General features: G+C 44.3%; 3 protein-coding genes across 11 annotated transcripts; all 3 read right to left on the bottom strand.

The window, feature by feature from the left end:
* Positions 1-618: 618 nt before the first annotated feature.
* Positions 619-9,839, bottom strand: zbtb22b (zinc finger and BTB domain containing 22b). Of its 3 annotated transcripts, none has more exons than XM_027286611.1 (5): positions 9,529-9,839; positions 6,861-7,088; positions 5,604-6,389; positions 5,122-5,400; positions 619-4,958 (listed from the first exon to the last, which is right to left on the bottom strand). In XM_027286611.1, the coding sequence occupies exons 2-5, from the start codon at positions 7,086-7,088 to the stop codon at positions 3,822-3,824; spliced, it is 2,430 nt and encodes an 809-aa protein (XP_027142412.1). In that variant the 5' UTR covers positions 9,529-9,839; the 3' UTR covers positions 619-3,821. The 3 variants fall into 3 exon arrangements, with proteins under 3 accessions (XP_027142412.1, XP_027142414.1, XP_027142413.1); XM_027286613.1 differs by lacking the exon at positions 9,529-9,839 and adding an exon at positions 9,334-9,384; XM_027286612.1 differs by lacking the exon at positions 9,529-9,839 and adding an exon at positions 8,854-9,186.
* Positions 9,840-10,571: 732 nt separating this feature from the next.
* Positions 10,572-16,354, bottom strand: kifc1 (kinesin family member C1). Of its 2 annotated transcripts, none has more exons than XM_027286627.1 (17): positions 16,220-16,354; positions 15,245-15,336; positions 14,832-14,931; positions 14,689-14,742; positions 14,460-14,546; positions 14,183-14,378; positions 13,922-14,087; positions 13,567-13,734; positions 13,216-13,329; positions 12,969-13,055; positions 12,660-12,857; positions 12,246-12,410; positions 11,981-12,119; positions 11,685-11,824; positions 11,494-11,567; positions 11,289-11,364; positions 10,572-11,122 (listed from the first exon to the last, which is right to left on the bottom strand). In XM_027286627.1, exons 2-17 carry the CDS (start codon positions 15,329-15,331, stop codon positions 11,078-11,080), a joined length of 1,896 nt encoding a protein of 631 aa, XP_027142428.1. In that variant the 5' UTR covers positions 15,332-15,336; positions 16,220-16,354; the 3' UTR covers positions 10,572-11,077. The 2 variants fall into 2 exon arrangements, with proteins under 2 accessions (XP_027142428.1, XP_010753380.2); XM_010755078.3 differs by having other exon boundaries at positions 14,463-14,546; positions 16,220-16,326.
* An 824-nt stretch (positions 16,355-17,178) lies between these two features.
* znf384a (zinc finger protein 384 a) lies at positions 17,179-27,587 on the bottom strand. 6 transcript variants are annotated; one of them, XM_027286628.1, is made up of 13 exons: positions 27,408-27,586; positions 27,000-27,152; positions 26,259-26,312; positions 25,415-25,482; positions 24,370-24,685; positions 23,921-24,043; positions 23,627-23,790; positions 23,443-23,519; positions 23,069-23,293; positions 21,433-21,600; positions 20,790-20,868; positions 20,487-20,645; positions 17,179-20,299 (listed from the first exon to the last, which is right to left on the bottom strand). In XM_027286628.1, the coding sequence occupies exons 3-13, from the start codon at positions 26,305-26,307 to the stop codon at positions 19,910-19,912; spliced, it is 1,818 nt and encodes a 605-aa protein (XP_027142429.1). In that variant the 5' UTR covers positions 26,308-26,312; positions 27,000-27,152; positions 27,408-27,586; the 3' UTR covers positions 17,179-19,909. The 6 variants fall into 6 exon arrangements, with proteins under 6 accessions (XP_027142429.1, XP_027142430.1, XP_019126350.1 ...); XM_027286629.1 differs by lacking the exon at positions 26,259-26,312; XM_019270805.2 differs by lacking the exon at positions 27,000-27,152.
* Positions 27,588-27,628: the final 41 nt, after the last annotated feature.

Genomic DNA, 27,628 nt, shown 5'->3' with positions numbered 1-27,628 from the left:
TGATATAACAAAATCAAATTATAACAGCATTTCCTATAGAGTTATGTAGTTAACGTAAACACTGTACAGACACGTTATTGAGGTTTATTGATTATTTGAGGGGTTTGTACATTCTTGCAGTGCATCTGCTCAGTGTTATCTAACTCTTCCACTGAAATCCAGCTTTATCCTTCATGTTCTTTGACAGGAAATCTTTTAATCGATTATTGTGTCTGACTGATCATTCACATATTTCTGAACACACGACACCTCTGCCTCTTCATATGTTCTGTCTGAACACAGAAATGTGCTCGTCTTGTTCACATACGTTCACTCTCAGTGAAAGTCATCTACATGCGTGTTTTAGAGTGTTGGCACACTTCAAATGTGAAAAGCATTAGATCACATTTCACATGATCTGCTCTCACAACCATCCAGCGTTTTCTCTGCAGCGGCGTAAACAAGCGGGAGCAGATGTGAAACCAAAATCACCCACAGACACAAACTGAACCGGAGTCGTAGAGGAAACACTGGAGGTCACACGAAGCTGAGCTCCAAACCTGCGTATAAAAATATCCAAACCCAGCCTTCACAGAAGGTAACACTCAGATCCTGCATCTCTTTGCTCTGTAAAACATCTCTGAAGGCATGCAAAACGTTTGAAGAGGTCACGTGTAATATTTCTTCCAGCGCCCCGTGCTGTAGCTGCACCGGCACACTGAATGAAGTTTTCTACACAGTTTGATTTGGTTAAATAATGTTACACACAGGAGTGAAACAATAATACAGCTACATATCTTCATAAACACAATACATGGTCATCATCTCTGATTCACAGTACCAACTGTGGCCACAAGGGGAGCACTCCTCTGTGATTTATTAAAAAGGCTGTTTGGATAATTTTCTCTTTTCTGGAAAATCATGCTCTGAACATTTGCTGTTGTTCCGGGTTACAGCTGAATGAGATGTGAAGCACATAGTTCAGAAATGATACGATTAATAACTAATAACTGGAGAATCTGCAGCCTGTTAAATGTGAAATGGTTCAATTAGTTAGAATAAGAGCTACAATAACAAACACAGTCGGGGGTGAACAGGTGTTTCTTCTCTTCTAACAAGTCTGTGACTTTCTATATAAAGACATATTGGAATGTATCATGTTGTATCGTGGCCACCAAAGAAAAATAAGAACAAGGTGCACTAATGGTGGTTAAACCTGATCCGTGTTTAAGGTGTCCCAATACGGTACAAATATACTTTACTTCTATACACACACACACATTAGTTTTGAATCATGTACACACTTTGTGATAACAAACAGAAATATTAGTGTTGAATGAGTAAACCACCTGAACCCATTTGGCAACGTCCCACTTTCAAAAACGACCTCCTTCACGAACAGAACGTATTCCTGCTGTGATCAGTGTGTGTCTTATCAGTAGTTGTACTGGTACATGTTCAGCGTGGTCCCTAAATGCATCACACAGTATTGATGTTACTGTCTAACTACAACAGTTCAGATACAGACATAGAGTGTATTCAGAAGAGAGCATGGTACTCGTGTACAGTGAGGTTCAACGTAAACAAACCGACCTGTGTTTCCATGAGGCAACTTCATTTTTCTGTAATTGTGAGTAAACGATGATGAACTTCCTCCGATCCAACAAATAACTCATTCTATCTGCAGTTCAGCCTTTCCCCAGCGCATGGTAAAAACATAGCTACTATTACCAGGCTTCCAATTATTATTATGAAGAAGGTCAGATTATTTGTTTAGAACACGTCTAAATTAACGAGCAGTGTTCTTTGTGAAATCTTCTTTCCTTAGTTTGGTTCAGTTTAGGTTAAAGTCAGAGCGTTAATCCAGGACATTATCTCAGGTGTGTGTGCACACAGACCATCCATCATCACGATGAACTGCCCTGCTTCTACAACAGAGAGGATCTTTTGTGGGTTTAACACTTTTCAAGGCCTCCACAGTTTCTCCTTCGCCCTAGGAAGGAGAGGGTGAGGCGAGGGGGTTACAATCAGCAATTAATATTTGTTCATCAGCTAATCAATTATTTTTAATAGAAACTACCACTGTTACTCAAAACGGATGTGTTCAGGATGTTTGACAAGTTGGCTGAATATTAATTAAAGTTTTGTTCAGGCAACATTTCTGACCTGGTTTCACTATTCTTGAAATCTTCAACGTGGAACATGTGAGAGAACTGAACCAAAACAATCTTCAGCTTATTGAACCCAAGGTACCTGGACTGCTGCCACATTCACATCCAGGACCAAAACCACTGCTGATAACTTCCCTCGTTGATGGAGAGAACATCCATCAGCATTTCCAAACGCTCGCGAGGTCAGGACGTGTGTGACTCAACGATTCTTTTAAAATTATTGCAGGAAGAAAAACTACCAGTAGAAAATATTTGAAACCCAAGAAAATGAAATGTGTAGCACTCTTCATAACAGAACATTCATAAAAATAATATTTGACTTATTCATGTGCAACGGCTACTGAAAAAAAAACGGAGGTTTTCTTTTCACGTGGGTTCAAAACTTGAGTGAAATCTACTTGGTCAACCGTTCTGAGGAGGTACGCTTGTAAACACACTATACACTGTATAGCTTAGATCAGACCACCGCCTGTCACTGCTTTCATACTCTTCATTGACGTGAACATCGTCGAAGAGGCGCTCTGTAGGTTAAGATGAGTTCTGGGAAACTCGGTGCAGAAAACTTTCAAAATACTTTCTTTACTGCTTCATGAACTCCTTCAAAGCAGACCGGACAGCAGCGAACGCATCAGTTAGTATTTGTTCCAGGTCTGATGAGTAAACGACATTAATATATATATCTCTCTATATTTACAGTGATAATATACTTCTCAAAGCACAAGAACTCTGTGAACAACAAGAAAGTGAAAGCAGGTAACGGCAGCAAAAACAAAAGCAACGGAGAGCTTGTTTAAGTACGTCTGGACCAGATCGGAAAAGAGCTGGAGCTCGTGGGCTCTGTCAGGGTTTCTGCTGCGATGAGGATAAATGATTGTGCCTTTGACTCTAATCCAGAATGCAAAGCGGCAGCGTGGTATCATCTAAAACAACATGGCAGTGCTGACAGTTAGTCTGGTACATGAGAGGAAAATGAACCGCTGCTGCTGTAAGAAACAAAAACACAATGTGCATCTTCAGCTTGTTCGTTTTTGCACATTTGTGTTTCTTCTCTTAAAGTGAAATCATATGATACGTTACAATACAATACTGCAGAAAATCACAGCAATTTAGAACAGCCATTTTTCTACTCTACTGATACTATAATGTTGTCACAGAAGGTAACAGTTAGTGAAGCACTGTCTTTTCATTTTTGGTTTCCTCTCGGCACGCACAGCATTCTTCCACAAAACCAAAAAAATAAACTTTAGTAACATCTGGGATATTTAAAACGATAGCTTACTCACTGAGACAAAAGGTCCATTTTTAATGAGGCCACTTTTTCGGAGGCAAGTTTCCTTGAAGTCTTTGCGGTACGAGAATTGAGGATAACTTAAGATGGCATCAGCACGACCACAAGTCTGTTTCAGAAACTTCACGGCACAACAGTCGACTGGATTCTCCAAGTCCCATTTTTCTATCGACACTTACAGGTTCTTCAGGTTGTCTGTCCAACGGGAGCCTCACCTTTTCCGTGTCCGTGCTTCCTGCTTGAAGTGCTGAGTGTTGGCAGTTAGACGTGTTCCGGAAGAGCACCGAGCTTCTTCCACGTTTACTATAATGTAAAAAAACAGCAGCAGGAACGAGAAGCATGACTGAGAAAGAGGCACCCGTTGGACATAACACAGTTTTGGTTTAAGTCACGCTACTATCATTGGCACTGACTTCACACACGTCTTCATCACACACGCTTCGACCCAGCCCCAGACCGCCAAACATCCCTGATCCCTGACCTTGACCTGGACTCTGAGAGACGACCCCTAGCAGCACGCCTGCTGCCGCAGCCATGTTGTTGCTCAGCGCGGCGCCGCTGCCGTTATTCAAACTGTTGTTACTGCTGCTGCTTCCTGTCGCTGAGACGCTGCTGTGCTGCGGCGACAGGACGGAGCCAGAAAGATGTGGAGAAGAAACAGACATGCCCCCTCTTCCTCCTCCTCCTCCTCCTCCTCCCAGAATACCGCCCTGTCCTCCCTCACCACCAGACAGGAGGAGGTGAGGGGAGGAAATCAAATCTGGCCCGTCCTCACCTCCACCTCCTCCTCGTCTCCCTCCCTCACCACTATTCCCGCCTTCTCCGCCCTCTCCCAGCCCGCTGCGCCTCTCGCAGTGCGAGCGGTGCCTCATGAAGCTGTCGCGCCACATGAACTTCTTGCCGCAGCCGAGGCAGTCGTACGGCTTGAGGCCTGTGTGCGTCTTCATGTGCTCTGTGAGGTGATGCTTCATCTTGAACTTCTTGGCACAGACGGGGCAGTGGAAGGGCCTCAGGTCCAGGTGCATGTTAATGTGGCGGTCCCTCATGCTCTTGTGAGTGAAGGTCTTGCCGCAGTGGCACATAAACACTTTCCCTGATCCCCCGCTGTTACCGTTACTGCCACCACTCCCACCTCCACCTCCAATCCCCCCGCCGTCCATCCCATCAACCCCCAAACCGCCCTGCACCGACAGGTGGACCGCACCGTGCTCCAGGGTGGGACCTTTGTAGGAAGTTCCACCAATCATACCGCCTGCCATCCCCAGAGGAGGGGCGCCAGCGTCCAGAGAGAGTCCGGAGGCCTGGCTGTAAAGGAGGATCTGGTTTCCCTGCATGTCCAGGGGGAAGAGCTGGGCCCGGGCTGTAGCTGCAGACTGAACCTGGCCCAGCAGCGCTGAAACTGCACGGTTAGCGCTCTGGCTTTGACCTGCTGCACTTTCATGAAGGTGCTGAGCTAAAGTCTGGTCCATTAAACTGCCTTCGAACTTGAGGTAGTCTTCTGAAGACTGGCAGTAGTCGCCCTGGAGACAGACAGGGAAGAGTTTAGATGTATGCAAAAACCAACATCAGGACAAAATGTAAATTTCAAACTAGTTATTTAAAGGAGCTTTGAGTTTTCAGAATATATGTGAAGCTTTAATCACATAAAACTCTGCACTGTGTCTTTAAGGCGTTTCCGCTCACCTGTGAGTCCATGTCGTTCTCCGCTCTGCCGGCCAGCTCGGCTGAAAGGCTCCTAACGTTGGAGATGTTGAAGTCGCTTCTCTCCCTCTCTCTGGCCAGCTCCATCTCCCTTTCATCCTCGTCCTCCTCGTCGTCTCCTCCCTCCTCTCCGGACACCACTATGAGGTCATCGTCCTCCATACGTTCAGTTTTCACAACCACCCACTGTTTACGAGGCATGATGCTGGGCTGGCTGTAGGTTGGACGCTTCTGTGGTGGCAACGCTGAGTCATCGCCATCCTTTCAATTCAGATATTTAATGTTATATTAGGGAATATATAATAGGACGTATCTGCTCTTTGTTGTCAGTTCGTATATTCTAAATATTAGATTTTGAGAATCAAACAAAAGCAGAGATGTGTTTTATAAACTGTACAGTTATTAACAGGCCATGTGAAACTTTATGAAAATAAAACTTTGGTTTTTCAAAATAAAAGGTTCACCTGGTAGGACGACACGCCAAAGCTGTCGCTGACGCCGACTTCCTGCTCTGACACTGAGCTCATTTTCTTCCTCCTCCCGCTGCCCCCTCCTCTTCCTCTCTTCCTCTGATGGTACAGCACCTCCTCTTCTTCTTCCTCTACTTCCTCCTCCTCTTCCTCAATCAGGAAGGCTTCCTCTCCTCCCGACGGGGTGCAGTAGCTGGGGGTGTTGCTGGCTCCGCCTCCGTCCACTGAGGCCCCAGCGGCGGCCGCACCGCTTCCTCCAAAACTGCTCCCGTCCCTGGGGCTGAAGTAGTTGGTGCTGCTGGGAGACTGGCTCTCACTCACTGAGGGCCGGCTGGGAGGATGGGAGGCCCGCTGGGGTTCGTTGGACCCTACGACCTGTGCTTGACCACCACCCACGCCGCCATCACCACCAGCTCCATTGCCAACACCTGTACCGCCGTCACCGTTGCTGCTGCTGCACCCGAGGTTTGCTGTCCCTCCACCTCCTCCGACACTGGCTCCTTCCTGCATGACGCCGCCTCCTCCTCCTCCTCCTCCTCCTCCCCCTCCTCCTCCTCCTCCTCCACCCCTCCCTCCTCCCGCCCGGCCCTCCTTCAGCAGCTCGGTGCATTTGTCCACGATGTGCCACATCTGCAGGACGCTGCCCACTGTGAGGTAGTTAACGATGTCCTCGCGCAGCATCTGGAGCTGACCGGTGTAGGCGCAGCTCAGCACGCTCTCAAACGCCAGCGGGTCCATTACCGCCGGGATGGACACTGTCGACATGTTCTTCAGTAGTACCTGGGTGGATCAATACATCATAGATGTCAATGCATTCCCACCCCTCCTCCTCACCGCTCTCTCCACCATTTCTCACTTCCTATAAACACTTACTGCTCACAATCCAAATCAGAGTTAATTTATGTCGTCTATGGAAGTAAAATCTGTCTGCTGCCTCTCAGACGGCACCAAGTGTTAGTAAAGCTGGTCCTTGCTGTATGAGTAAGGCTCTCTTAAACAGAATAATTAAAGCACATAAAACAGAACACACACACACACACACACACACACACACACACACACACACACACACACACATACGTGTCTGTGTGAGGCTGCTGCTACACTGCAAGCTTTTATTCTCAGTTCTAAATTTATGCTTATATCTGCTTAATCAGAGTGACTGCTTGACAGAAACAAGCAGAAACACATCAGTTTAACACAGATTCTGTGTCTCTGTTTCGCTGCATAAAATATTGATGACACTCCCACCTGGTCATGGAAGTAAGGTGAGGAGGCAGCCAGGACGCAGCGGTGGGCTTTGAACACATGTCCCTGGACGTGGATGGAGAGGTCGCAGAGCCTGCCGTCTTCTCTCTGCCGGTTCAGGCTGTCCAGCACCGAGGTCTGAGCACTGGGGAAGCACACCTGCACCACCGAGCCAGATGTGTCGCCGGGGGCCGAGCTGCTGCTTCCCACTTCCATGGGCAGGGACTGCATCTGGGCGGGAGAGAAGGTTTCATGAGTCGACAGGTGAATTACATTTTCATGAAGTTTCACTGCTGCCAGTACGACATTCACTCCTGGTTTGTTGTTGTTAAATCTCTTCAAGGCCACAGTTAAGCTTTAAAAAGTGCATTACAATAACCAGAGGACCTTGTTCTGATATCCAAATATAGTACATCATTATATTTTTGGCAATAAATTCAAAGTATTTTAAAACTCCCAGAGAGCTTGATACTCAGTTCTCAGTTACAGTAGACTTGGATAACAGGATTACAATCTAACCCAACAGCCCTGCAACAAATAAAACCTTTATTAAGGTAAGGATGTTCACATTTTGTTATGAAATGTTTCAGATCAAATAGAAAACAGAGGAAAATTAGTTTCCCAGAGTCGAGGGCGACATTTTCAAATGTATCATTTTATCAGACAAAAAGTCTAAAAACTCCCAAAAAATCAAGTTTCATTTTATCAGACAAAAAGTCTAAAAACTCCCAAAAAATCAAGTTTACAGTGATACAACACAAAAAAACAACAAATTCTTCCACTGGAGAAGCTGCAACCAGACAATTCGGATCATTAATCAACTAATTGTAACTATTGTTGATGATTCTGGAGGCTGCAGTTTGTGGAAATTTCAAACTAACAATCCCTCATTTGGTGTTTTTAATGATGGTGGTCGAGAGCGCTCTCTGACAGGTCGGTCCACAAGTGTTCAGTTTGGTTGACATGTGTTGACTGTGACGGTCACAGCATCTGATTCACATCATTTTCATGCTCAGATCATTCAGTGACCCCTCGTGCTCGATGGATGTGGCACTGTCAGCGTAGGATAAAGGAGATCACGGAGAACTACTCTGTATTGATCTGGAGTAAACCTTTCCTCTGAGGGGACAAGTGGATCCAAACCATGCAGGAAAAAAGCCACAGCACAACAGAGCCAGCGGATCCCCTCACCGCCGGGGTCAAGCTTTCAGGCCTGCAGCATTCTCTCAGTGTACAGCACACATGCACTCGCCACCTTGTCGAGAGTGTGATGAAGGATGACTCATCCGACCGTATCACTTTTTCAACATGATGGTTTTTACACCACTGAACTCTTTGTAATGAATGGATGGGTTCATGCACTGCAGCTCTGACGTTCTCAGTCACCTGAGGACGAGCTGCTTTTTTTATTCTTCCTCACATCATGACATCCGATCCTATTTACTCATTTCTTTCCCATAGATCTAAATTCAGATGCTGCTACTGAAACACGAGCGTGACTGAAGAACATCTGAGTCTCTTTAAAACTTAGATCTTCTCCTCTTGATACAAAACCACAATGAGCTGGGCCTGCTCAGTATTTTTACACATGCCACAGAGCATGATTGGATGTTAATTGCTTAATTGCACCATGCGGTGCACCTGTGTTCGTCGTTAGGCTCAGTGTGTTTTGTCAGGCTTTGTTTATTTTGTTGTACAACTTAATTTAAGTCGAGCCCTTTTTAAAAACTGTAATTTAACAGCAGCACTGAGGTGAAAAAGCCAAAATCAGGTTTGTCAAACAGCTGATCAATTATTTCTCCACCTGTCCAAGATGAATACTGTGATCGAGTGGAATTTTAATCACATCTTAATCCTTCGTAACACACCAGTATGTGAGGGAAAGCAGAGGATGGTAAGTGCAGAGAGAACAGTGGGACAATCAAGGGAGCAATTAACTTGATTGGCCTTGTCGTTACTTAGAAAAGACCCAGAATACACTATAAACGAGTCCTACTTGAGACAGTGAAGAACTAGACAGCCTGGTGCAGCTGAAAACCTGAAGTGTGTATTTGAAGTCTCTTTGTTAGCTCGCAGCCACAGTCACAGTCTGTCTTTGTGCAGCCAGCCTCTGCCGCACGTCACTGTGTTTGAACGCGGTGACAACAAGCTGCACGTCCCCTGTGTGTGCAGCTCAGTGCTGTGCATTGGACATGAGCACTGCATGGCATGCATCATGCGGCTCAGATCACACCGTCCCTGCACTGATGATCTGACCTGGTCACACTCTGACAGCGTCACCCTGAAAAGCTCAAATCAACAGAGTCATGTTGCACTTTGCAGAAAACCAACATTGGAAGAATATCTCCAACACACACACACATGCACAGACACACACATGCACAGACACACACATACACACATGCACACACACACACACCACTTTGTGCTGTTATCAGTGCATGGAGACAAATCAACAGCTGGGTTACAAACACACTTTGAGTTGACCAGCTACCAAAGCTGCAGCTTCAGGAGCAGCAGGCTGACATTGTGCTGACACACACACACAGACACACACATGCACACACACACACACACACACACACACACTCCAATCACACCTTTTACAGATGTGACGCTAGCCTGTTAGCTTAGCTCCGTTGGCTGGCTCCGCCGCGGGCATCGAACTCACCGTTTTTTCGGTTCACGCCGCAGCCTCACAGGTCCGGTCCGTGGCCCAGCTGACGGCAGCCAGTCCTGCCGGTTCGTCCGGGACCTGAAGTTTCAGGAGCATTTTTTTGCAAATGTTGTTCCCATCGGAGCTCCTGCAGCAGCAGACAGCGACGCGGCGCCTTTAAAAGGTTCCAGACAGACGAGCCAGACTTCGGCCGACGGAAAATGAATTAAATAAATAATCAAACATTTAAATGAAGCGTCGGCTTTTCTTCATAATAACAACACACATGCAAATATGTTTTTTTTGTATCTGATGTAGGACGACATGATCAGACTGAGGCGGTTAGTAACTTCATATTACATAACGTTACATCAGCACTATTTATCTGTGATGTCAAACCACTGTGTGCACATCTGTGTTACCTATAATAATATGTATTTCATTATTATCACTATAAATAAATAAAATACTCCTTTATGGATACAGTCAGTGTCTATCAGGCTGATTAAGACCATGCACCTGTTCACAAAGGTGAAGTATAAGTATGTAACCAACCTTTCTTAAAGGTGTGTATGATTCAGTGCCATCCAATGGAGAGGTTGCAGACTGCAACCAACTGAATACTACTCGCCTCACCCTCCTGTTTCAAAGATAACACCCAGAAAAGGTTTCCTGAGCCGGTTTATTATACACAAATGTTTTCATTTCTGTATATTCATTAATAGTTCTGCATATTGTATTCAATTTCTGCCAATAGATCTCTTAAATGTTACATACTGGATGTTTAATCCTCTAACATAACTCAGACCTGCCATGAACTTAGTCAGCCTGAGCAGCTTGGACCTAAAACAAAGACGTCCAGTCTTCAGACTTCTCAAACAAATCTGTCCATATCATAGTAGAATGACACTGAACTCATCTGCCTGGGAAGTAGAACAAAGAAATGCAAATCATTGGTTTGGAAAGTGGCTTCAGTAATGCTACATGCTCGACCATAACATGCTTTATGTTTGACAGGATGAGCAGTCATGTGTCTGAAATAAACAGCAGCACAGAGATATGCAGTCAGTAGCTCAGCCACTGAATGTCTTTATTATGTTGGGCCAGAGGTGAGCACAAAAACAAACACACCTTCGAACACAGATCCAAAGAAAAAACTAAACAAAAATGACAGTATGAGTTTAATTGCACTACAAGTATATGTAACACACTTAAACATGCGTAAATGAATAAAGAGATTAAATGTCTGTTAGATCATAAGTCAAGAGGCCGATCATGCATTTAAAAAGAAAGAAAAATCTGGATAGAATAACGCGTATGTACACATACACTTGATTTACACAGAGGCATAAAAATGTTTAAAAGCTTGTATTAGTGATCAAAGTCCTGAGAATATACAAACAGATGTTTTGGTTTTTACTGGTTGGCACCAAAGCGTGTGTCAAACAGCACAATGTGAAAGTACAAGCTACTGGAAACAATTACACTGAACATTTCATGTTGTGACCGTAATAATAATAATAATAAAAAAGGTAAGAATAGAGTTTCTTTTAAGCACGCCGCACTACTTCCTGTTGGCACTCGCAGTCCCAATTACACAGTCGTTCACCTGTAGAGAGCAAACACAACATTACACGTCAAATATCCAGATCATTCCAGTAATTTACACTAGGCAACAAATTAGAATGAAATTCTGCCAAAAGGAGTCAAGGAAACAAAAAATGATCAACATCTTCTAGCAGCTGTCTGATCAAGAAAAGACAGATGCCACTGACCTTGCTGGCGAACCTCAAGGAGTTGAGGGTTTCCCCAAAACTGTCTGACTCCGGGGCGATGTTCACAAACATCAGGCTGAGACGAGGAAAAGCAAGAAATCAATCAACATAAATAAACATGTCCTAAATATGTTTGCCTGGTGAGAATTTTAAACCAAGGACAACACAAGGCCACCACTGACGTCTTAAAGCTACTTAAACTCACGTTTTGCTGTTTCCTCCCAAGCAGCCCTGCAGAAGGTAGGTAAGCTTGGAGTTCCTGTACGGAACGTAGCTCTCCTGAAAACACAAACAAAATAATACTGAGAAATGAACAGAAATGTAAATAAACCATATATTTATGGCTTCACAGACTCAGAAGATCTCAGTCATTTTCATCCTCCTCTGCTTACAGACCTTGTTGGCCAGCGCGCTGATGACGATGCCCAGGTTGGACAGGGAGCCGTTGATGGCCGTCATCTCTTTGAAGCGTTCACCCTGAGACTGACTCTTCAGCATTCGCTCGCTGCCAGCCAAGTCCACCAGGCACAGAGTGGCTGCACGCACAAAAACATATTTATAAAATCAGATTATTAAGAGATCACATATGCAGAAAATGCAGCTGTTTATAACTGTGGTAAGGGGCTCAATAAACTAATTAACAACAGTTTTGATGTTTTTCATACAGGTAGAATCAGTGGGCTTATACTCACACTTGCATTTGACATCCCTGCCAGCATTCACTCCCTCGATATCCAGCTGGAAGACTGAATGGGAGCGAGAGGAGCGGTCGTTCTGGGCCGTCTGGGCTGTGGAGCGATTCTGATTGGCCAAAGCGATGAGGCCGAGGACCTGACAGGAGGAGGGAAACACGTTATTGTTGATTATTCACTGTAGAGTAACAGATGTACAACTCATCATGCAAACGATGTTACTGAACAGTCACATAACCACAGCTGATGTGTGTGTCTGCCGTACCTGATCCTCGTTGGAGACCTTCTCGTAGGTGAGGTTGGTGATGGTCACCTCATTGTTGGTCGACTTCCGGATCTCATGCTCGGGCCTCTTGCTGGCCTTCCCAGTGTAGAGGAGGTCCCGCAGGGTCTCGTTGTAAATTTCAACAAAGCTCGCTGTGAAGGTGAACTGAGAGAAAACAGAAATGGAGCCAACATTTAGTGAAACTTTTCCACAGATACAGACATCCTGCATGCCACAGAGCAGGCTGGTTGTGTGAAATATGTAGCTGTGACAATAATTTTCTGCATTGCTCTGGGAGAAATCACACCAGTGTGAGAATTCTCCCAGTGCTACAGGCTGTGCTGCTCTCTGCGAGTTCTCTTGTCTTCTGAATGTGTGTACTTTAAGCATGTGTGTATGACATTACACTCTTACCTCCCAGCCCTGTGTTGCCAGCTTCTCTGCTGCTCTGAAGATTTGCTGCACGGCTCTGGGAATGACACCTCTGGTCTTATCAAACTCGTCTCCCTCCATGGTGTACGTCTTTCCACTCCCTGTCTGGCCATAGGCAAAGCAGCAGACGTTGTAGCCGTCCAGTGCTGACTGCACCAGCAGAGAGATCTCTTCAAAGACCTGAAAACAAAGCGACACAATCAGCGTACATGTCCTGGTTTCCAGCTGTTTTATATGTTCAAACATGGGCCCCATTGAATGTTCATGCAGTGTAGATAGTGATAGTGTTACCTCCTGCTGTGAAGCCCCGGGGCCAAACACGCGATCAAAGTTGAAGTTGTAATTCTTCTGAGTGTCTGCAGTTTTGCCTGTGTGAGACTGAAACAACAACAGGAAAGACACCCAACTCAATTAGATATTGCAGTTTATTTTCTACACTGTAACTGGCTTGTCGACAGTAAATACATCACAGAAACTTTAGATGATCGCTGCTACTATGTTTCCTTGACTACAAAGATGCCTTTGAAAGCATTCTCACCTCCTCTGTTTTGGCCAGCGTTATGGTCTTGATGTCACTAGTCGGGAGCTGAATGTGCTTGCTGAGGCCTCCGTCCACCAGTGGGCGCACTCTACAGAACACTCTGATATTGCCCTGCATGAAAAGGGTCATAGACAAGTTAGTCTCACTAGTCAGACAAAAGAGATTTGTTTGGTTGTTGGGAGACTGACAGAAGGATTTTGGTTCTAACAACACAAACATTATGACAGAACCACATTTTCACCAGTAAAGTTAGACTGGAAGTAAACACAGCTCATCAGATCAGCTGAAAGGCCTTTAAGGGCGACATCGCTGGACCGTACCGAGCCGTTTTCCCACATTGTAACTCGCCTTGAGCTCCTGGATGGTATTGTGAAGCCGCCTGCGCTCCATCTCCCCAGCATGAAGCTCGTCTTTCTGCTCAGCCACGGTCTCTTTGAGAGAGCGCACCTCTTCCTCTGTGTCTCTGAGGGTCCCCTGCAGGCGGGCTAGAGTCAACTCCAGCACTGAAAGCTTCATCTGGAGTGGGAAGACAGACACAACTGTTAGGATTTCAGGAAAACGGGTAATTTCCCTGATTGTTAAATGTTAGAATCAGGCATAAATACACTTAAGGAAGGTCAGGTATGCCCAATGATATATTTATGTATATTTATTTGACACAGTCAAAAAACAGATTTAGCTGCCGTCCAGCAGCAGACTGTACCGTGAGAGTTTGCAGCTCTGTCTCCTGACTGTCTCGGAGAGTCTCCATGACTTTGTACTTGCCCTCCAAGTTGGAGAGCTCCTTCTGAAGAGTACTTTTATCACTGGAGACTTTCTCCAGCTCGTCCCGGACTCCTGACAACGCATGTAACTCGTCCTCATACTCACTAAGATCACCAAAACAAACAGCCAAATTATTGACATTACAAGAGTGACAGTAACACATTTAATTAGATTCTTCCAAATGAAATGGTCCTTTCACCTGATCTGGCTCTGCTGCCTCTTCAGCTCCCTCTCCATTTCGGTCACTCTCATCTTGCTCTGGACCATCGTGCCTTTAAGAATGTCATTCTCCTCGTTGACAGATTTCACCTTGGACTGGTAGTTACGGAGCTTTCCCTCCATGTCGCTGACCTTGCCCTTCAGGTCCCATGCATGCCGCTTGGTACCACCACCACCTGTACACAGCAGCATCAGTATCAGATTCTTACATTTTTCCCTTTCAAAAGCCTTTTCTACATACGATCAAATAGATTTCTCACCTGGTTTTGTACCAGTGGGTGCCGCAGTTTGTTTCATGTTGCCTCCCTTTGGTGCAGCTGAAGCTACAGATGGTTTCAGGACACCTGAAGAAACAAGACAGAACAATGCATTAAAAAAAAACAGCCATACAGCTGTGAAATATTGTCTCTGTAAACATTTCCAGGTAAAGATGAGGCCTGCAACTCATGCATGTTCCTCCGTCACCCAGCAGACATATCATCTCACCTCTGGAAGGACCAACAGCCACAGTGGCAGCTCCCACAGCTCTGACTGACCTAGCTGTGTGAGGGAGAAAGTGAGACAAATGTTTTATTTTTATGAAAATAAATAAATATATTCTAAGATTCAAGTTTCAGCTGGTAGCTTACAGATGGGTGCTCTGGTCGCAGCAACAGGAGGACGCTTGCCACCGATGATTGTAGCTGCTGCGTGTGGTTTGACGGGCTCTGGGTCCTTACGAAGCTTCTTCTGCAGACACAGAAAACAACAGCAACATAAGTCAAGAGCAACTTTGAGTTTTGAGAGCAACTTTTTTTGGATATAACAATAACAAAGCTTTTCCTGCAATGCCTATCATGCATGCTCATTTTAAAGGACAGACGAATAAGTCTGTTGAACATTAATGCTTGACAACAGCACCACCAAAGAATCAGCAGCATTTGACACGCCCACAACAGAAACCTAACTTTTTATATTACTTCACCTGTTAAAGATCAGCAGCAGAATAAAACAGACAGACCAATAAGAAAAATAAAAGATGTAGATGACTTTTGGTACAAACCTGAGCGGGTGCCATGTCTTGGCTGTTCTCAGAGCTGCTGCTGCTTGTAAGGACCCGTTTGCTTGTCATGACTGGTAAGCGGGACATGGTCTCTGTGGATGGAGAGGTGAATTATAATCACAACACACAGCAGAGCAACTCAACCTGACCCAACTAATCCCAACCAGGAGCATGTTTAGCCCCAGTTCATACCGATCCTGTCCAGAGAGCAGGGTTCCCACACCTTTTTCATGAACAAATTCAAGCACTTTTCAAGCACTCTTCAAGCACCAGTTTTTCCATTTTTCCAGCACCTTTAAATAGGTAGCCTACTAGTTGTGTTTGCCATGATGGTCATGGGAAGCGCAGCGGTGCCACTGTATGGCATAATAACATGGGTCTAATTAGCATTATTTCATATGGTGGTAGATTGACTGTTTTGATGTTTAACTAATTGTGAACTGGCTTGTATTTGTCAGCTTGTGAGCGGTGTATTGTGTAACTACCATAGCGCAATAACAGTGACAAATAGACATCACACAAATTTCAAGCATTTTCAAGCACTTCACAAAAAAATTCAAGTATTTTCACAACCTTGAAAACACTGAATTGAAATTCAAGCATTTTCATGGAATTCAAGCACCCGTGGGAACCCTGAGAGAGTCACATCAATACAGATACATAAAGCTATTATGTCTCAGTCATTCATTGTAACGTTATAACACAGCTTTACTAACTCAAACGTCACATTAAACACGTGAGAGTGTTAAATTATCTCGGAGTGAACCGTGAAAAACAAACTAACCAACTGTTACCACCAACGTTAACTAAAGTAACGTTAGCTGCTCACATTAGCATGGGCACAAAAGGTAAATAACTAAGTTTACGTTAAATTATAGGAACTGAAGTTATCGCTTTTCGTAGCCTGGACGTGCCCCCTCTAAAACCTTACCTGAACGAACCCGTTATAAAGCTTTAATTAATAAAAACAGTCACCTTTAGCGCCGCTGGTTCTCCGCCGGGACTCCTCCGGCTCCGTCTGCGACCGTTTGAATTTGAAATCGAATGTTTTGGTGGGCGCTTCGGACCGGCCGCTGTGATTGGCTGAGCCAGCGTAAGCCCCGCCTGCCGCTTTATGTGTGCTTGTTTACAATGCACGGAGTGTCCCGCTTGGGTGGGATAACGCTATCCTCACAGTTACCTCCGCCCTGAAGACAACATGTTGGCGGATGACTTGATAGGAATCAAACGAACCCTGTTTTATGTTTTTACCGAAGCTGCGTCACAAATAAAATTTAATTTTATATTTTTTTCTGATTCGTATTATTTATTTAATCATTTTGTACGTTTTAATCGATCGTCCTTTGTGTCCACGGTCCTTATAATATATATGATATGAGTTTTAACACGCCTATGTTTGTTTAATTTAACAAAATAAAACTAGTTTGAATAATTAATGACTAAACATCTCTGTTTGAATGAACTGGCTTTACATCAGCCACGTTTTTGCACATTCAAACATCCAGAGACTTATTTTTTTAAGTTGCGTTGATGGTTAATACTGTGCTGATAACTAGCCCATAAACACATTGGTTACATTATAATATCAAACTGTCTTAATTGATCTTCTCTCTTTTACAGATCGTTAACTTCTTGCAGTTGTTTACTACCCCTGAACAAAGTCCATTTGAGTCACTGTTGAAATTTCCAAATCAGGAAGCAGGAGGGTGATTTCTTTTTATGTTCCACAGAGCAACCAAACAAAATCCTCATAATATAAATCAAATTATTAAAGAAAATCTTTTTGTCAGTTTGGGAGCTTTAACGCTCAGTAAGAGTGTTACACCTAAACTGGGAGTTTAAAAATCAGACACAACAAGGCCTCAGATTTTATCAGACAAAAATATTAGACAAGCATACATTCTTATCATACATGAAATAAATCAGACAATTCATTTTCTTTTTTCCTCAGAAACTGTTTTCGAACTTTATTCTCCTTAAGGGAAGAAACAGTCTGTTCAGATGAGCAAGAGGTGTAACTGTGCATACAGTATGCAAGAGTGTAGCATAAGAGGGCAGTTAATAACTGTATTATTACCAGGAGCATCAAACATTAACAATATTGAGAATGTGTTATTTTTCATAAAAAGACACAATGAAATACAAGGAGGAGTATACATGGAGACAATCAGCCCAGTTGTACCGGCTGCTTGAACGCATTTGATTGGGTAGAGACAGTTTTGTGCACAAAAACATGGCAGCGGTGTCCCAGGTCACCGATGTCACAGCATCGTTTAATGTTATTTAAACGTTCAGATGTGTTCTCGGACAAGTCGTGGAGGTGTTCATGGAGGAATTCACAGGAGTGACCAATGTTTAAGAATTAGTTTACAGGTTGCAGGGAGTCAACTTTGCACAGTGACACAACAAGAGTCCCTGTTAATGATTCCTACAAATGAACCACGATTAACCAAGTTATCAGGTTACATCATGGTTATGTCATAATGAATGTAGTCATGAATCTGAGTGAGGAGACGCTCTGTTACATTTTTCATATATAGGGAATGATCCCTGCGGTAGAAGACTCGCCCGACCACGGCCCATGCTTCACGTATAAAACACCTGTGCTGGCGTGGAAGTACTCCTAGTTTGATGGGAACGCCATGGATGTGTGTGTGCGGTTGAAGATGGAAGAAATGTTTTACCGAAAGAGAAATATTTGAACACAGTTTAAACTTCTATCATTATTTTTAGGAGGTTACAGTGCGTCGGCACCAAAAAGGTGACCTGGGATACAGCCAATGATTTGGTACTTGTTAATTTGAGTTCCTTTAGTTTCCATATATGCTTTATACAGGTCATACTTCCCTTTTACTGATGAAAAAGTATTTTCTATCTATTTATGTACAGCATACTGCAATACAATAATGCCTCAGATTGATAATAATGTGGATAACATTTGCAATACAGTTATAATGAAAGTAGTAATAATATGTATGAAAAGTTCTTTAAAAAAAGATTGATAACAGTACCTGTCAGCCATTTTTATCACACAATCATTATTTCCCCAACAGCTGCCCTGACAATGACAAGTTGGGCTGTCTTTACCCCCTGGAGGAAAGTAAACTGTCTTTCTTTGAATACTAAGAAAAAAAAGAAGAAGGGAAAACCCTCCGTTAGGACTTTTCTCTCTGTTCCCTTCACATTCATGCACTGCACTCGCTTTTTCTGTTTGTTCACACGTTCTTCTGTTGGTAGAAAAATACATACATATGATATATTAAAAAAAAGTACAATGATGACAAACATAGGCATGAAGTACAAGCTCCATCAAGTGCTTTCTTTATGACCCCTCCCACCCCACGACCCCTTTTTTTCCTCTCTCTCTCTCGCTCCGCTGCAGATTCCTCACATTTAGTGCATTCTTGAGCCGGCCCGTCTTTTGTTCGACACTTTGGGCTCCGACAGAGAAATGGTTCCACGGCTCCCCGCTGTCCGAGGGGAGGTGGCTGCAGTTTTGTGAAATGCACACTTTGAGATTCAGCCCCGTGCTTTAGCTTAATCCTGTAATACACCGCATCCCTTTCTTTCTTTTGCGGTTCTTTCTCAGGCTCCAATTCAGTCTTTCGGATCCGACCGCTGCTGTCCGCGGCACCTTCGGCAGTTTCATTCAAAACCCATTCAAACTTTTTTTTATTTTTAATCTAGTCCATCCTGATTTTTGAGATCAGTAGCACTGCCCTGCTGTCTCAGTTGCTATCATGAACCGATACAGTCTGTCCTCCTTGATTCCTCGCCTTGTTTTCCTCTCTTGTTTTGGCTTGAACTAAATAATGGAGAATGTTCAGATTAATGTGATCTGAATGTGTTTAAAAATGGCACGATTCTCTGGACCACACATGTCCAGAGAATCGTGCCATTTATTATTTCACAGATATTTTACACCTTCTTCCTCCTTGATGTCGACTGCAAACAATGCAATACAAAAAAGAGAGAGGACACCGGTGAGCCTCTTTAATCAAGACTCTCAGAAAACTGCTGGTTTAGGATCAGTGTGTTTCACAAAGCGTCCACTCATAGATGTTTAATGGTCAAACTGGACTAAAGATGCTTTTGAGAGATTCAGGTTTATATTTAAATTATAATTACAATGATATAAAAGCCCAAACTGATCTGAGAATAGGTTTTGGCTGGAAGAACGTGGTCCCAGGCTGAAAAACAACTGACTTATATCAGTGTCATAGACCAGCATTTCTACTGAGAGATACTTGGCATAAGTGAGCTCAGGAATCCAGAAGCACACTGTAAAATATCTGTGTTCTAACAAGTAATTTGTTTTTGTACTCGGCATTAAAGCTTCTTTAAACAGAGGGAAAAAACTGGCATCGGGTGGATTCAATCTAACTTGTATCTTTTATCCGGCCGCTCCCTTTTAAAATAATGCTATTCAAAGCTGAAGGAAAGTGAATCTAATTGATTCCACTCGTGTCTTGTTACATTTTCAATTTCAGTTAACTCCTAATTAACCAGATGATTTGCATTTGGCTGACACGGTGGTAATATTACCCATTTTTTCTCACTTGAGAAGACGATAACACTGAGTACAGTTAAATGACTTGTTCATATGGACCTTTTTACACTGCAGACACAATTAGTAATTCCTCAAACAGAGAGGGAAGACGCAGCCTAAGAGTTCATATGCTCCACCTGTATGGCTGACGTGGAGACAGTGAGGCAGAGGTCTTTGTGGGTCACTGGCAGGTCTGCCACAGTGACTGGTTTGTACTGGATCTCGCTGGCTGACACTGTCTTGTACTGGTGCAGGTCAAACGGGCATTGAACCACAGCTTCTGTGGGCTGCTGGTGTGACTGGTAGCTGCCTGGGGGTCCAGGGTTAGGGTTCTGGTTGTTGTTAGGGTTGTTCTGGTTATGGTGCTGGCTTGCCCGGCCTCTCCCTCGGCCACGGCCTCGGCCTCGACCTGGCGTAAGGCCCTGGGCCTGCTGAGCAGCTACCGTTGCTGCCACTGTTAGCGGGTCGGGGTTGTGCTTCCTCATGTGTTTCATTAGATATGTCTCCTGGAGTCGGGGGAAGAGAGAAGTAGAGGACATGACGGGAGGAAAGAAAAAACACTGAAAGAAGGGATCTGCCTAATTCAAGGTAGTCGCGTGTTTGTTTTCCAGTGTGACAACATGAAATCTCTGTGTAATAATAACAATAACGTAGTCAGTACATTATGTGAATACTATGTCTGATGTTGCTTACCGAGGTATAGGATCGGTTACACAGGCCACAGGAGAACAGCTTGGCGTGCTTGACGGTGTGTGTGGACAGGTGCACCTCCAGGCTGGCAGCATCTGTGTAACCACGGTTACAGTTGTGGCACTTGTACGGCTTGTCTTTGTTGTGCTGCCGACGGTGAGACTGTGGGGAGAGGAGGAGCGATACAGAGGAGGGTTAGGACAAACAGCCTGTAGCACAATCACAATACAAACATATGTCTGAAAGATCCGACAATACAAAACAAAATGAGACGATGAACCTTTAACAAGCTGTGAATACACTCACCTGTAGGTTGGACAACTGAGTGAAAGATTTTTCACAGCCAGGGTGGCTACACTTGTACGGTCGGTCACCAGTATGAATCCTGAAAATCAGGCACAGCATTATTTAATTAGATTATTTCACTGAATTATGAATTATATTTCATACAGAAAATGAAAATGATTGTGGTGATTATTAAGTGTGTTTTCTCTGATTAAAAGCAGCATATTTTAAATACAGCACTGTTACCAGATCCTCCTTAGATATATATAATTTAGCATCACTCACAAATATATATTTTAATGACATCAAGAGCTGAGTAACTCTTTTTAGTTTGCAGCTTTTAAATGGAGAATGTGGCACCAATAAACAATCCAAAGTATCATTATAAACCAGGTCTTAGCTTACAGATAAAATGTTATAGAGCTGAAGTCTAAACTAAACTGAATTATTAAAAACATGATATTGTGACAAACCTCTCTGACAACAAGTTTTAAAGAGGCACAAAAACTCAAAAAGATGCAAACAATCACAATGCTATATCTCTCCTCACACCTGCTCCCAGACATGCACGCATAAAAACACATCCGGCCATTCAAACCCACACAGCCCAGCCCAGCCCAGCCCAGCCCAGCCCAGCCCAGCCCAGCCCGGCCCGGCCCAGTACCGTGTGTGCTGCTGTAGGTGACTGAGCTGCCTGAATGTTTTCTGGCAGTAGGAGCAGGAGTAGGGCTTGGCCCCGGTGTGGATGCGGATGTGCTGGGACAGGTAGCTGGAGTTGGCAAACGACTTGGAGCAGTGGGGACACTTGTGGGGCTTGGCCTCAGTGTGGTTTCTAACACGGGAAACCGGGATTGGAGGGGTGAGGAGGTGGAGAGAGAGAAACAGAGAGAGAAACAGCGAGAGATTTTTAAACTACAGCATGACCAAACTTCACGATGAACCGAAGACTAAATCATGCGTTCAGGTTAACAGGATCTGCGATCAGTCGATCACAGATCATTAAGTTTGACAGTGTGCTCTTTGTGCTGTGTCTGAGTTGTGAAAACACAGAACAAAAACATACAGCAAGCACAGTCACGCTTTTCTCTTTCTCTCTCTCTTTCTCTCTTGCAGTCTCTCCATTTGGTGTGCCCTGCTCTGAGTGTGAGTGTGTTTATGAATGTCTGACTGTGCTGCAGTCAAATTGAAATGTAAATTCAAGATAAGTGGCGGTGGAGTGCATCTTCCTGTTTAAACTTAATGGTCCCAAAGAAAAGCCAGTACATGGCAATACGGGAAATGAAAAACATGAAGACGGTGAATGACGGGGTCAAACGTAAAAGTCATGACGGTGTGAACGGGAGACAGCTGCTTTCATCACTTACACGAATAGTTAAAGTTTAAACTTTCTCTATGTCGGATTAGTGATTTTATCTGTTATGATCATGAGGGTGTGTGAAACATGCAGGCTGACTCAGTGCAGTCAAAGAATGGAAAAGAAATAAAGAGTGTGAATTGTATTAGGGGGTGAATGATCGTACACAGTTAGTATGCAGAGTGCGTTCGCACTTGTGTGATTCAAATAACACAAGACTGACTTTGCAGTGAACTTCTGATAATCTACTTTGTCACTTTTTACTTTCACTTTTTTTTCTGCTCGACATGACGTTCCAGTGAAAATGTTTTAACGTTACAAGTGGCTCCAATGACAGTGAAATGCCTCCAGAAGATGCTTCAAACCAAAGAGGAGATGTTAGAGGGAGTGTGGAAGCAGAGGTGAAATGAAAGAAAATGGAATATCTAAGATCAGGCAACATGCATGCAGTACTAAACCAAGCTTGTGAATGTCTCTCCAACAGGATGAAAATGTTATCAACCTCCACCTGATGAATGAAGGTATATTCGGTGGTAACTGGTACTGTAAGGTGACCTCTAACACCGACCTCATCCACCAGGTTCTCGTGTGTTCTGAGAGGATTTTAGCTTGTAAGTGATCAAAGCAACTGTTAAATTTAATGATGAAGCCAGATTCTAGAAAGGAGCTTAACTGGTAAATATATAAAAATTACAAGAACCGTGATTTAATTTAAGTCTGGTACACGCAGAGGTGACACTTAGACTATGCAAAAAGAGCTTTACACTGTCAACACTCTTTCAAAAGCCCCCGACACATCCCTAACTCCTCACCCCTTCCTCCCTTCATCAGTCACTGCACACAGTCCGACACACAAGCATTGACAACAAAAACCACATGAACATGCAAGCACACAGACACACACACACACACACAGAGGACCTCACAAACCACTGCAGCCCAGTACCGTGTGTGCTGCTGTAGGTGACTGAGCTGCCTGAATGTTTTCTGGCAGTACGTGCAGGTGTAGGGCTTGGCCCCGCTGTGGATGCGGATGTGCTGGGACAGGTAGCTGGAGTTGGCAAACGACTTGGAACAGTGAGGGCACTTATGGGGCTTGGCCTCAGTGTGGGACTTGGCGTGGATCTGCATGTCTGACTTGCTAAAGAACGTCACTGCACACATCCGACACCTTGGCAAATGAGGAGTGAAAGAGAGAGAGAGAAAGAAAAGCTTCATGGCAAACTAAGCAGTCAAGGAGAATTAATGTACAGTTACACGTATTCTGTACTGGCAGGTGTTTAATAAATCTGCTTTCTGATCTAAATGTCTCTCTGCTACCTGTAGGATTTGGGGCCATCCTTGTTGGTATGATCATCCTCATCATTCGACAGGTCATATGGGTCAGAATTATGGTGCTGTAACACAATAACAATATAGTTATGAAGACAATCCATCCTGTCAAAGCACTAACAGCTACACCAAAGGTCTAACAAAAGAAAAAGGGAATAGAGGAGACGCTCACCTGTCCACCAGCGGCGAGGTGCGCCAATATTAATGCATCACTTCCTGGAGGGAGGACCCCACCCACTCCTGCCACTCTGCCCATCACCTGTTTGCTTTTCCTGCCTCGCTTTGACGGTGTCGGCATGACAACTGCAGGAGGGATACCAATGTCCTCTTTCTTGTCTGGAAACAAGAGAAAAGTCAAACGTTGTAATCAGTCCCACACATCAGCTACATGAGTTGTTACGCAGGGATGTGCTGCCTTATCTTACAAAAGAACATGCACATACACACGTGTGTGTGTGTGTGTTACCTGCATTTGAGGGGTGCAGTGCAGACACTATCATGGTGGTGGCAGTGTGGGGTCCAGTTACAAATGACTGCGTGGAGGCAGTGGGGACCAGCGTGCCTTGAGGGGTGGTGATCACTAACCCCGCTGAGAGGAAACGACAAACTGTGATCGGGCTATCCATTTGGTCAAAACAAACATTTTTTTAAGTGCACTGTCCGAAACAATTAATTAAAACCACATATTTTTATCAATATCTTGTTTATTACCAGCTAATACTGACATTAAATATGAAAACACTTTCACGGATACAAAGAAACTTGTTCAGATCAACATTTGTAGCTTTTCTGACTCTCATGCACCAATTTTCAAGTTACACCAACAAACAATTATAATAACACAACACAGGAAGGTCGAATGGAGTGGGGCATGTCATGATTCAGGGAGTAAAGAGGACGTAACAGCTCACTCACTCATGATACCCGTAGAGGGAACAGGCACAACGGTGATGTTCTGCGAGGTGTGCGACTGGTGCAGGTGTCCCCCGACCACGCTTAAAGGCCCGCCGCCACTGTTGCCACCTCCTCCTGCATTACCCCCACCCCCTTCCTGTTTCGGGACGACCCGCACCCCGGCCCCTGTGTCCACAGAGCCGGGGATCGCGAGCACAGCCGTTGGGTAGTGAGGGGAGGAGGTGGAAGACGCAGAGGAGTGAGGGAAGGAGCCCGCATTAGCCTTCTCTGGACCTAGCTGCTCCTTTGCCTTGTTCAGGAACATGGCGTTCTCGATCTAGATAGGGGTGAGTAGAGGGGCAGGTTGGTGGTAAGAGGAAAGAAAGGAGGTGAAGTAATGAAGAGAAAAGGAGCATGGGACGGGAGATTGGGAGATTTCACAAGGACAGCAGGATATGGATGGGGTGATGAAGCGTTGTAGGATCAGAGCAAGTGAGAACAGGGAAGGAAGATGAAGGAAGGAGGCCGTAAGAGAAGAGGAACAGGACAGGACAGGTGGGGTGTGAATGAAGGTGAGGAAAATGATGATTAAAAAGGGAGGCGGTGAGACAGGTGCATGAGGAAGGACGGCGAGGCAGATTGGAGGAGGGCAGGAGTTGATCATGGGTCAGATCGATGTAGGGAGAAGACAGAGAGAGAACAGAGAACGGAGGCAAGGTGAGATGCAAAAAAAGTAAACAAAAAAAGGAACAAAGAGAGGTTGAAGCGATAAGACAGGGGAGGGACAGGAGTGATCATGTGATCAAGTCAACCCTCGCCATGTCAAGAACTCATATTCAAACAACTTCAATGTGAGGTTAAGCCAACTTCACCGACTGAGCGAGCAATCGTCGGTGGTGTCATTAACAACATGTTCAGGGTCAAATCATTGTCTGGTGTTATGTAATGCTCAGAGTATTTCCATAAACAGTTAAAGTGATAATCGCTTCCGGGTATCTTATGACATAGCACATACCACTATATCATGTGTATTTCAAGACAATTCCAACAATAAGGTTGTCTCTACCTGTCCTTGTACAGTGGGGACGGGAGACCAAAAGTATGATGAGTTGAAATGGGAATCGTCCATTATTTCTGTAATTAAAAAGCAACACACTTAGAAAACACCTGCCCTCCTCCTCCTCTTCCTCCTCCTCCTCCTCACTGTGCTCTTCTGTTTTTTACTTTCATGCGTGGCTGCGTCTCAATCATCTTTTTGTTTCCTTTCCACTGTATCCTCTCCTCCATCAGCTGACGCGCTGAACTTCTCAAAGCTAAAATTTAGTCGTGGCTGGTTAACGGATCTACCAAATCAGCCACCAACTGGTTTAAGGGTGGGAAAGGTTATTACAAAACTGAGTGGATGAAGGGAAATGCTTTAAAGTTTACACTCTTAGTATTAGAGTTCATGGAGAAGAGGAGGTGAAAGGAATCAGGTAAAGATGTTCAATCCCAGAAGGGATGGACATAACAAAAACTTACAGGAGGACAGAAGAGGCAAGACTTGAGAAAACACTAATAATAATAATAATAATAATAATAATAATAATCAGTCGTTGATGCTCTAGATAATATTTTGTAACACAGCCCATGCACTTCCTCACTATTTCCTCACACAGTATGCGTTGCTGTTAAACAGATGATACAATCTTGGAGAGGTTGCTTTATCAACGACACGTTAGTTAGTCTAGTTAACAGAACAAGCTGTGTCAAATCTATTTATTGCCCGGAAGAGCGACACAGAGGCGTGTCCTCCCGAACTAGATGCTGTCACAGTGTGTGTTGAAAACCTTTTCTAAACGTGCATGATTTTTGTTTTTTTATAAACACAACATTTACTAGTTTAATTGTATATTTCGTCATTGTCACACCTCTCATCTTCTGTTTCCTGATCATCTCCCACTGACACATAGGCAACATGTTTTCTGCAGCACAAAGAAGGAAGTTTCATTGCTCTATTTTCCACATGCATTTTTTTGCACTTTATTCACCACATACTGCTGTTAGAGTATGTGTTACAGCTTTGAGGTTTCCTGTATGCATGTTAACATTACGAGTGCCATGCATTTGCCATATTGCTCACATACCAAGCAAAGCATGCATGTAATTACACGTTAGTAAAGCTGAAGGCTCTTCAGAGGAGGAACCATGAAAAATAAAACCAGCTGCAGTGTCGATGTGTTCCATGCACAACTCAAAGCATGTTGTTTTTCATGAGCCTCCTCTGTAGTTAAGTAGTATAAACACATAAATATATAATGGGGCAGAGCTTATGAGACAAATGCATTAATATCGTCTAATATATATAAAGTCTGGGGCCGTTATTAGTGCAGAACAAAGTCACCGTTACAGAGCTCTGAGAGCCATTTTTGACGAGGGGCACCAGCACTGTGGCACTGCTAGCCGCGGGCTGGCGTTAGCACTGACTGGAGATGGTAAAGGCGGAATTTTGTCACAAAAACCTCAGGAACCGTTTCGTAAAGCAGAGAGCCGGAGAGTGTGAGCGGCACCGAGGCAGCTGCCGGCGCCGAATGAGACGTCTACGGTGTAAACAAACATGGCTAGCGTTAGCTGGTGGCCGCAGCGAGACGACGGGGAGCGAGCCGACTTGCCTCCATTAATTTTCTCCTTTTGTTCGCTGGCTCGCTCCGAGCTACACGGAGGCCTGAGTGTTCACAAGCTCCACCAGCATGTCCGCTTAGTAAACACAAACACCGTCCGCTGCCCTGCTTTACGCCTCCGGTCCTCACTCTCTGCTCATCTCGCTGAGAGAAAATAAAAAAAAAAACAGAGAGAGAGAGAGAGAGAGAGAGGAAAAAAAAAAAAGTCTCGAAAAAAAAAAAAAAAAAAAAAAAAAAAAAAAAAAAAAAAAAAAAAAAAAAAAAGAAGCGTCGACGCCGCTCGGCTCTGTAGAGACGCAGCTTCATGCAGACTTCCGGCGGTTGGGACGACGCTGCTTCTCAGACACACTGAAAATAACAGACAATTAACAACCGAATAATAACTCCTGTGTTCATTACCGGTCAGATCGATTCCCAGTCGACCCCCCCGGAGCTTCCTCGGGTCGGGACAGTTGGGAAACTTTGTCCAAATCCGGCCTCGAACCTCAGATCAACGTTTTTTTTTCTTCGGGTGTTTTTTTTCCTTTTTTTCCCTCCAGCTCTCAGCGCAGTCAAGCCACGCGCGCAGTTACAGCAGCCGCGTATCCGGTCACACATTTCAAAATAAAAGCCGCCGTTAT

The sequence above is a fragment of the Larimichthys crocea genome, chromosome XIII (assembly GCF_000972845.2).
Source record: "Larimichthys crocea isolate SSNF chromosome XIII, L_crocea_2.0, whole genome shotgun sequence".
Lineage (NCBI taxonomy): Eukaryota > Metazoa > Chordata > Actinopteri > Sciaenidae > Larimichthys > Larimichthys crocea.
Note: the sequence above shows the minus strand (reverse complement) of the source record. Positions and strands in the feature narration are given on the sequence as shown.